The 10,828-nt window shown below is 40.0% G+C and overlaps 1 protein-coding gene across 3 annotated transcripts; it reads right to left on the bottom strand.

The window, feature by feature from the left end:
• Window positions 1-6,659: 6,659 nt before the first annotated feature.
• Window positions 6,660-10,351, bottom strand: LOC139531880 (putative nuclease HARBI1). 3 transcript variants are annotated; one of them, XM_071328815.1, is made up of 6 exons: window positions 9,359-10,351; window positions 8,552-9,268; window positions 7,899-8,453; window positions 7,714-7,829; window positions 7,506-7,617; window positions 6,660-7,411 (listed from the first exon to the last, which is right to left on the bottom strand). In XM_071328815.1, exons 3-6 carry the CDS (start codon window positions 8,368-8,370, stop codon window positions 7,041-7,043), a joined length of 1,071 nt encoding a protein of 356 aa, XP_071184916.1. In that variant the 5' UTR covers window positions 8,371-8,453; window positions 8,552-9,268; window positions 9,359-10,351; the 3' UTR covers window positions 6,660-7,040. The 3 variants fall into 3 exon arrangements, with proteins under 3 accessions (XP_071184916.1, XP_071184915.1, XP_071184914.1); XM_071328814.1 differs by having other exon boundaries at window positions 7,899-8,950; window positions 9,038-9,268; XM_071328813.1 differs by having other exon boundaries at window positions 7,899-9,268.
• Between the last annotated feature and the right edge of the window lie 477 nt (window positions 10,352-10,828).

The raw sequence follows: 10,828 nt of genomic DNA, 5'->3' as shown, positions 1-10,828 counted from the left end.
ATCAGAAAACATTTCAGAGAAATATATGGTGGATAGCTAATGAAAGACAAAGATCTTGTGAATACAGACAATATTTCAGATTCTTTAAATGTTTTACAGCGAAAACACCACATATATTCATGTTAGCTCACCACCAAATACAAAAAGAGAGACAGATATTTTTCACAGCACCGGTAGCATGCAGCTAGCATGCAGCTAGCATGCAAAGCCAACCTAACTAACCTAGAACTAACCTAAATAACCTAGAAAAAACTCCCTCAGATGACAGTCCTATAACATGTTACACAATAAATCTATGTTTTGTTCAAAAAAAATGCATATTTTAGCTATAAATCAGTTTTACATTACTGCTACCATCATAGCTACAGTAAGAAATCGCACGGCAGTAGCCAGAGAAAACAGACACCAACGTCTACTTCTAATTTCACATCAGAAAAGATTTCAGAAAAATATATGGTGGATAGCTAATGAAAGAGAAAGATCTTGTGAATACAGACAATATTTCCGATTTCTGAAGTGTTTTACAGCGAAAACACAATATATCGTTATATTAGCTTACTACAATAGCTAACACCCAGCAGCATTGATTCTAGTCAAACGCTAGCGATAGCACAGTTCGACAGATATATGAAAAAGCATCCCAAATTGGGTCCTTATCTTTGTTGATTTTCCATCAGAATGTTCTCCAAAGGGTCCTTTGTTCAGAACCGTGTTCATTTGGACCTAGAACGAACGATGTCCCTGTTGAATTAGCATGACACACTGGCCATGCCATGCTAACCTCTCCGTCTTGACAAAATTCTTGCGTCGCATCACGTCTAAAGTCCAGAATAAATTTCAATAATATAATTAAAGTATATTGAAAAAACATACTTTAGGATGATTTTGTGACATGTATCAAAGAAAATCGAAGCTGGAGGTCATATTCACCTATAACGAGTGTTTTCCAGGAGCGCGGTCCAGTTCCTACTTCGCGCCCAGAAAAAATTATAAAGTGCGCACTTATCACTCAAAGAGGTTCCTTTCAGTCCCTGACAGAGATAATCAAGTCCTTTTTTCTCTCACTTCCGCATGACAACCAGGGGAAGATGTGTGACGTGTTTGTACAGTCCCAAGTGCCAAGGCCTTTTATAGAGAGTATCTTGAAGAGAGACATAGCTTCTTGGAAAATTCACTTTTTCCAGAAAATGGGCTGTAAAAAGAGTTATGTTTCACTTAGAGAAATAATTAAACCTGTTTTAGAAACTAGAAGGTGTTTTATATCCAAAGGTAATAAATAATATGCATATTGTACGAGCAAGAATTGAGTACGAGGCCGTTTGAAATGGGCACCTTTTTTCTGGCTACTCAATAATTTCCCTTGCAGCCATAACAGGTTAAAAATAGACAAAGCATAGCATTGGAAAGACACAGATCTTGTGAATTCAGACAATATTTCAGATGTTCTAAGTGTTTTACAGCGAAAACACAATAAATCGTTATATTAGCATACCACATGTGCAAACGTTACCCGAGCATTGATACAAGCCAAAGAGAGCATAACGTAATCATCGCCAAAATGTATTAATTTTTTCACTAACCTTCTCAGAATTCTTCCGATGACACTCCTGTAACATCATTTTACAACATACATATAGAGTTTGTTCGAAAATGTGCATATTTAGCCACAAAAAAACGTGGTTATAACATGACAATACTAGCAAAACTAGCCTGAAAATGTCGGGCTCCATTTTGGACAGTGATCTGGCGTAATGAATAACTAATCGTAAACTTGACTAAAAAATATAGGGTGGACAGCAATCGAAAGACAAATTAGTTCTTAACTTCTTGCAACTATAGGGGGTGCTGTTCCGCATTAGCATTTTTTGGTCTCCAAATTAAACGGCCTATTGCTCAATTCTTGATCGTACAATATGCATATCCTTACTAATATTGGATAGAAAACACTGTCTAGTTTCTAAAACCGTTTGAATTATGTCTGTGGGTGACCCAGAACTCCCTCTACAGCAAAAATCCTGACATGACTTGCGAAGGTCTGAGAATTATCCTCTGATCTGGGTTCAGTTTTAAAGCCTGTGTATATCCTATGGCTGGAATTGAACTACACCCGCCTTCCCCTGGATGTCAGTAACCAATGAGAAGTGGAATGGTCTGTCTACGTAGCTGTCCGAGGTTATAAAGCCGGATGGAACGAGAGTACCTTTCTTTGTCTCGTTCGTCATGGCGCCTGGCAAGAAGTCAGGATGAAATTTTGGAACGCTCAGTTATCGACCAGAGATGTATCCGTCTGTAATTTAATTAAATATAGGTGTTAGAAACATCATAACGATGTTATTTGAAACCGATTTATATCAGTTTATGCGAGTATAGTGCTATTTTTCTGAATTTCCTTTGTATCTAGTTTGAGGATTTGGACATGTGTGTGCGACATAGCTAATGGTAGCAGCTAGTTCCAAAGGTGAAGAGGACGTTTTACAACAAAGCAACTATTCTTTTGAAGAAAAGACACATTGCCCAAGATACTGATGGAAGCTCGTCCAAAAGTAGGAACTATTTATGATGTTATTACGTATTTATGTGGAAAAATGTCATAGTGTTTGCGCGCCACTTTTGCAGGCACTGGTCTGGCTGCAACGCACACTATATGTCTAGTAACGTTAATTTTAAAAATCTAACATAGCGATTGCATTAAGAACTAATTTATCTTTCGATTGTTGTCAAACTTATATTTTTTAGTCAAGTTTATGAATAGTATTTTTATAAGAATAGGCGCTAATCCAAAATGGCGCCGGCCAGAATACATGCAATGTTTGTAGTGATTACATAGTATAACCACGATTTATGCTGCTAAATATGCACATTTTCGAACAAAAGCTATATGCATTGTGTAATATGATGTTACAGGTCTGTCATCTGATGAAGTATATCAAGGTTAGTCAAATTATATATCTTTTGTTGGGTTGTTACGATCGCTAACATTTACAGCTGGTAAATGCGGTTGTGATTCTGGCTATTGTGGTACGCTCATATAATGCTATATTGTGTTTTCGCTGTAAAACACTTAGAAAATCTGAAATATTATCTGGATTCACAAGATCTGTGTCTTTCGATTGCTGTAGGCTGTCTATTTTTCTGAAGTGTTTTAGGATGATTCTTTTGGTAATTGACGTCGGTCTCTGTAATTATTCCGGCTGCTTCCAACGCTATTTCAGATTGCAGCTGCAATGTAGAACTGTGATTTCTACCTGAAATATGCACTTTTTTCTAACAAAAACTATCCTATACCATGAATATGTTATCAGACTGTCATCTGAAGAGGTTTTTTCTTGGTTAGTGGCTATCAATATCTTAGTTTAGCCGAATTGGTGATAGCACCTGAAGGAGTAAGAAACTGATGGAGTTAGAAAAGTGGTGTATTTTGCTAACGTGTTTAGCTAATAGATTTACATATTTTGTCTTCCCTGTAAAACATTTAAAAAATCTGAAATGGTGGCTTTATTCACAAGATCTGTATCTTTCATCTGGTGTCTTGGACTTGTGATTTAATGATATTTAGATGCTACTATCTACTTGTGAAGCTATGCTAGCTATGCTAATCAGTGTGTGGGGGGGTGGGGGGTGATCCCGGACCCGGGGTAGAGGCTCGTTAGAGGTTAATGCAATCGCTGATTTACATTTCTAAAAGTATCCTTACTGTGCAATACAGGGTTCGCCAAGCGAAGCTATACCAAAAAAAATTTGCGGAATATGCGTAAATATGCGTATAACATTTTTCGACAGAACAACGATTTATCATCTTAAATATTTCTTACTGTGAGGTGATCTTCCATCAGAGTCTTGGGCAATGTATCCTTTCTTGGGTCAAATCTTCTTTTGGTCGAAAGATGTCCTCTTGTCCATCGAAATGCCCACTAACGTTCGACCGGGACCCCGAAACGTGCCCGGCGCTTCAAAGTGGATAACAAAGCAATGCCTCAAAATCGCACTAAACAGATATAAATTGCTATAAAACGGTTTAAATGAACTACCTTATGATGTTTTTAACACCTATAACGAGTAAAAACATGACCGGCGATATATAAGTGGCTAAACCAACGCTTGGAAAGAGAGAGAGTCCGACGTCCATCTTGCGAGGCGCAGCAGGAAAAGAACGGTACATCCGGTCTTTTCTGTTTTATACTGGCCCTGATTGCGCAATCGACTCCATTCAAATTGTCACCTCTTACTGACATCTAGAGGAAGGCATGGGCAGTGTTTGTATCCTCATAGGATTTACAGGGACTTTAAAACTGACCTGGGACCAGAGGCCAAAATGTCTGAAATCTCACTCCATATCAGGAAAAGTGCTGTAGAATGAGTTCTGTTTCACTCAGAGACATAATTCAAACGGCTATAGAAACTAGAGAGTGTTTTCTATCCAATAATAACTATAATATGCATATTGTACGAGCAAGAATTGAGTATGAGGCAGTTTAATTTGGAGACGATAAATGCTAATGTTGAAACAGCACCCCCTATATTGAGAAAAGGTTAACTTGGGCACGCTTTTCATCCAAATTCCGAATGCTGCCCCCTACCCTAGTGAAGATATGTTGGTTATCGCTACTCTGACTGGATTTCAATCAAAATTACACATCACTTTGCAAGCCAGCATAATGTGGCCTGTAAACTATGAGTTTCATGCCAATGTATTAGAATAAAAGCAGGCTCTCAAAAGAAGGCCGTATGAAATATGTTTTGTATGTTCTTAATTTTAATTACAACAACTTGATTTTAATTTTAATTATATCATATTGACTAAAGCACTCATTTGGTTGAGACCCCTGAACTGAAAATAATTGAATGCAATAACCATGTCTCTGTCACTAGCAAACAGTCATGGGTGGTACTAGGAACTCTAAAATTCACTCAAAAGGCCTCCTGGGAAATATGCAAATAAGGCTTCAAATCCTAAAGCAGGGCTTTTCAATTTCAGGTCCTGTAGGGCCGAAAAATTTATATTTGACATTTTTTGTGTGTTTCTTCATACGAACCATCCCATTTAAGGTTCTTTTGAGACCCTAAAATGGTTCCCTTATGGCATCGCTCTCAAAAACCTTATTTATTTCCGAATTGTGCCTTTATTTTTAAGAGTGCACGGTACTCTGCATTGTGGAAGATGCTTCGAGAATCAAGCCACAATGAAAATGTACCCTTATTAATAATGATGGATGCCCTGTTAGTGTTTTCGATGCTAAACTATTTAAGTATTATATCAGGTCACAGAATTGACTCAGTGGATGCAAACTATTTGGAGGTGGCTTAAACGTTGTTGCCACATTATAAAGTTAATATTTTAGCGCCTGTGCTTTTTCTGTTTTGGTTGGAATTTCCTGTCATGTAATGTAATGCCAGAGAATTAATGATCTTAACCAAATGCTCATGGGTTATGAAACACTTCGGTCCTCATGTGTCACTTTTATGGATCTTTGATATGTTTGTGGTTTTTCGGACTCTGTGTTCCTCCCTACAGATATATTACAGTCATCGTCCACTAGCTGTCATATCACTTCACAGTTTGACATCAAGGATGTCCGTCTCTTGTAATTTGAAGCATTAATTTATTCCCTTTTACTCCTCCATTATTTGTCAGCCTCTTGGTTTCCATGGTAACTGATGCAGAGAAGAAGATGAGGACAAATTCAATGATTTGATTTCCTTAAGACTCATAGAAATGCAATTTGTGTTAATAACACGGCCTTCGCTCTTGAAGGAAATATTCACCCATTTTGAATGTTATATCATATTTGTGCATCTCAGTAATGCTCTATCAATTCCCAGGTCATTTCATGTTTGCGTGTGTATTTGAGCTGCTGCCTTTCATGCAGTTAGAAATTGTAACGTGTACGCTAAGTTTCGGGAAGCAAGTACAGGGGCCTGTTGCACAAAACTAGGATAAGGGATTAAGCCAGGATATCTTGGTGATCCTGGCTCAATTGATCCATAATCCGGTTGCACTAAAGATGGATAGGGGGCAGGAGGATATGTTATGGTATAAATTACCATGGAGATTTATTCTGTGGAGCTAGCCTGCTCCAGACCAGGCTAAATTCCAGGATCTATTTAATCTCATCCCTAATGTCAGTCAGCAGTCACCACAAATGGAAACCAATAGTTATTTCACTGCTCACTATACATTGTTATCACATATAACTAGACCCACTGTTATTATTTAAACGTTTGTGATCATTAATTTCAATGAGTTTGGATAAAAAATGATTTTTAGATGATGTTGCTATCATTAGATAATTTACAGTTTCCCATAGACTATAAGGCTATATATAAAATGATAGAATATTAGGGCCACAGAGGGGAAAAAAACACAAGTCATAATATTGTAACCAGTTGTTTTAAAGGAGGACAGTTGTTAAAATGACAGATGTGGGGCATTTCGTGAAATTGTACTTCAGTATGGTTTCATAAACAAAGACATGCTGATGTGCCAGAATATTAAGTATCACATTGTCATAAGTATCAAAACTGTAAAAACAATATGTAGCTTTTCTGCAGAAAGAACCAGCCTCATAAATTTATGACTTTATCCTTTTTCTTCAGTGTGGCCCTAGTACTCTGTCATATAAACAAATACACATTCCATATGAATATAAAAACACAATGTGTAACATTATGTTCCTTTATTGAATAAGGACAAAACAAAGCAGGTAAACCATCAGCTCCTTTCGAAACTGAAGTCACAGTGACTCTACAAGATGGAAAGCACAGAATCCAAGCATATTATACAAAATGATACATACACATTCAAAGGTCTGTATATAACACACCCTGCATGTCTGCACACTAAAATAAATGCAGGACAAATCCATACACATCAACTGAACAGACAAATGAATGGATGCAGTAGCCTCCCTGCAGCCTTGTATTACACACAGTATACCGCACAAACATCATAAGAGGCCAAATTCGTCAAAAAACGAACCCAAAAAAAACCAAATTCCTCTGCCACCGCAGGACATATTTAACCAAAATTGAAAGCACACATACTAACTAAAATAATTCAACACATATTGGTCCCTCAGCAGCCGACCACTGTCGTCATCAGGGAAGATTGCCGGATTGTCCCAGTCCATGGCTGGTGGCACTCTGGGGGCCCTCTCCTTCCTCAGGCAGGCCACATTGTGGAGGACAGCACAAGCCACAGTAATATCACATGCCCTAACAGGGCTGACCCTTAATTTGTGAAGGCAGTGAAAGCGTGCCTTCAGGAGGCCAAAGGTCATTTCAACTCTGGCCCTGGTCCTGGCATGGGCATGGTTGTAGGCCTGCTGTGCTTCCTGGGGGTCTGTGAAAGGTGTCAGGAGAAAAGGCTGGCAGCCATACCCCCTGTCTCCCAGCAACACACCAGAGAATTCACCTGTCAACACAAAATCTCATCATTACTACCTCATAAACACAGTGATATTCTTGACACAGCCATGATGGTTATAAATAGGGGTTGTGTGGCTTACCTTGTGATAGGCACTGATAGATTTCAGAGGCCCGAAAGATTCTGGAGTCATGGACTGAGCCAGGCCATTTTGCCACAACATTGCTGATCACACAGTCAGCATTGCAGACCATCTGAAATCATAAGATGAGGAATATTACACCAATCAATGCACATCACTGGCAATGCAGAGTGTTCGTCAATGGACAATATCAAAAAGTTATGTTCACCTGAACATTAATGCTGTGAAAGGATTTCCTATTCACAAAATCGGCCTCATGGGCACCTGAGGGGGCTTTTATCCTTATGTGTGTGCAGTCCACTGCACCAATGACATTGGGGAAACCTGTCACACAAAGTAATGAGTATCCTACTATGTGTTAACAGTTGTCCTGTAATTTGTAGATCCTCTTACCTGCAATCCTATAGAACTCCTCTTTGATGTCACAGAGTCTTCTGTGGCCAGGGAAGGAGATGAAGACATCTGCTAATGCTTTGATAGCCAGACACACACTCCTTATTGTGCGGCAAATTGTGGCCTTGTTCAGCTGTTCTGCATCCCCCACTGAGTACAGGAAGGCTCCACTAGCAAAAAAGCGCAAGGCCACACAAACCATTTGCTCCACACTCAGTGCATGGCTCCGTGCAGTGCGGTGCTTAATCCTGGGACCCAGTAGTCTGCATAGATACCTGATGCCATCTGCAGAAAATCTGTATCTTTCATATAGATGGTCATCAGGGAAGGCCAGTGGGTCCAACCGGTCCCTGAAGACCCTTTCTCGCCTGAAGGCTCTCCTCAGCACAAGTGCTTCTTCATCCACCACATCTCGCACGAATGGGCATGCCATTGTCAGAGCAGAAAGGAACACACAATTTTGGGCCTTCATATAGGCTAGTGGCCACACCTGGTGCTGGGGGGGTGGGCAAAAGAGGGCGATGCCTTATAACGATGACTTGGTTGTACTGATTGCTGGGAAAATAAAAAAAACCTTAGAAAGATGCCACCGTCCTGTGTGCTCACAATAAGAGCTCATATGTCATGGCTCACTTGACTTTACGAGAATATACCTAATTTTTATTTTGAGCTGTGTCATCTTCTTGGAGCTGGGGGAGGAAAGAAAAATAATGATTAATACATTTGTGTTACAGTTAGCATACAGTGTACATTGAAGGCATATCTCACCTCCCTCTCAAGTTTTTTTATTTCAAGGTCCAGTTTCCTAATTGTCCTCTTTTTTATTTCGGACTCCAGTGCAAGATTTTCCATCTTTTTCTTCTTGTACTGAATGTCTATGTCTGCCAGTTCTATTTGGCGCCGGAGGTGGTTGCCATACAACTTTCTGATAGCTTGTGAGCTCTGTGAACACAATACAATTAGCGCAGCTGGAATTTGGCAGGATGTGGTGTCCTTTTATTAATACGCACTATGTTGCCAGGCTGGTTTTCCCACTGTATAGCATCTGGGTCCTGTAAAAGAAATTAGATTTTTTGATTTTGATGAGGACTCCTCACCATTGTAGAGTAAATAGTACTTTCACAGTCTTAACATGATACCTCATGCCTTCTGGAATCCAGAGAGATGGTCTCCTCCTCATCATCGTCTCCATCATGTGCTGTTGCTGCTGCACTGGGGCCTTCACCCTATCACATTTAATCGGATTCATATTGAAGCTAGTAGACAAGACATGCCAGGCCTACAGTATGCCTTTGATGGAGTACTCACTGGATCAGCATCGTCTGGTGCTTGTGCTGGTGGCTCTAACAGGAACACAGTGCTGCCAGACACTGCAAGGCAATAGGTAAACCAAAGTCAGACAGTCCAAATTGATTCAATATGAATGTGGTTGTATCCCATGTAGAGATGGAAGGACATACCTTGAATGAAGCGGGTGGCATCTTGGGAGGAACCTATGCTCGTCTCTTTCCCCCCAGGGATCCCCTCTAAGACGGGCCTGCCTTTATTTAGCTCCAAGGCCATGTCCTCTGCTGGGGTAAGGTCAGCCTTTGGTGACCCACCACCCGTGCCTTGTCTGTGGGTATTCTTTTTCACTGCTAAAACAGTACAGACAATGTGTGAGCAGGCACCTTCTGGGTACAATATATGCTTGTGCTTTGTTAAATATTAGTCAGGGACCATACCATTCTGCAGAATGTTCTTGTATTTGATTTTGACCTGCTGCCATGTCCGTTTTGGCCCGTTCATGTTTAATCTACACACACACACACACACACACACACACACATTTAATGGAGTCACACTGCAAAAAATTACTTGGTATTTTTGTCTTGTTTTCAGTAAAAATATCAAAAAATTTATCATAGCTTTATACAGTGTGATGGAGTTACTTTACACAATTTCACTCATATCTGCAGTGCATTTCAATTAAAAATTTAACCGTTTCATAATTACAGTACAACTGCATTTTTGGAGATGTGAATTAAATATTTGAATTGTAATTGTGATGTTTCAGCGGAGCGGTGAGTGTGTAATTGTGCACTACTTACGCATTCAGGCGGTCTGCAATACTTTGCCACGCTTTTTCTCTTTGCTTTATCACTGTGGCGGTGTTGCCTTTCTTCTTAATTATATCTTTTACCTCCTCGTATGCCTCCATGAGGATTTGTGCTTCCGACGGGGAAAAGTACGCGGCTCTAGTTGCCATGGTAAATCAGTTAATCTGTGATCTGTGGCGGGGTCTATTTGAGTGAGCCGTGAGCGCGCACCTATCCAGGATTGGTTTCACCTGGCTTAATGAATCCGTGTCTGCTCATCCTGGCTTGGTCTTTGTGCAACCAATTAAGCCTGGACGCACATGTTTTGGCTTCATTGAGCTCAGCTGAGTCATTTATCCCGGATGTCTTAATTCTACTTTTGTGCAACAGGCCCCAGGGAGTGAATTTAATAAATAACGGCATATTGACCAAAACAAGAGTAGCATACAGCCATGAATCCCAGAAACAGAGTCAATAACGCCCAGGGACACAACCAAAGGGAGTGACAGATTTAGGGGAGGTAATCAGGAAGATGATGGAGTACAGGTGAGTCTCATGAGGCGCGCGTAAAGATGGTGGCAGGTGTGTGTAATAATGAGTAAAGTCAAGCGCCGGACAGGGGGAGAGCTTTGCATCATATGATAACTTTGACATTGACAGTCATGTTATATGAACATTGTCTGAGTCTGACATGCACTGTCAACTGTAGGACCTTATATGTTCTGAGAAGCGGTAGATCTGTTCAATGTGCGCTTTTCTATGCTTCCCTTCTTATGTGTCATTTTGGTGTCTTTTACTTTCGGTTTCGTACACCAGCTTCAAAAAGCTGAAAATACAATATTTGGGGTTATT

Source organism: Salvelinus alpinus, chromosome 10, assembly GCF_045679555.1.
Source record: "Salvelinus alpinus chromosome 10, SLU_Salpinus.1, whole genome shotgun sequence".
Classification (NCBI taxonomy): Eukaryota; Metazoa; Chordata; class Actinopteri; order Salmoniformes; family Salmonidae; genus Salvelinus; species Salvelinus alpinus.
This window is presented reverse-complemented; position numbering and strand designations above follow the sequence as displayed.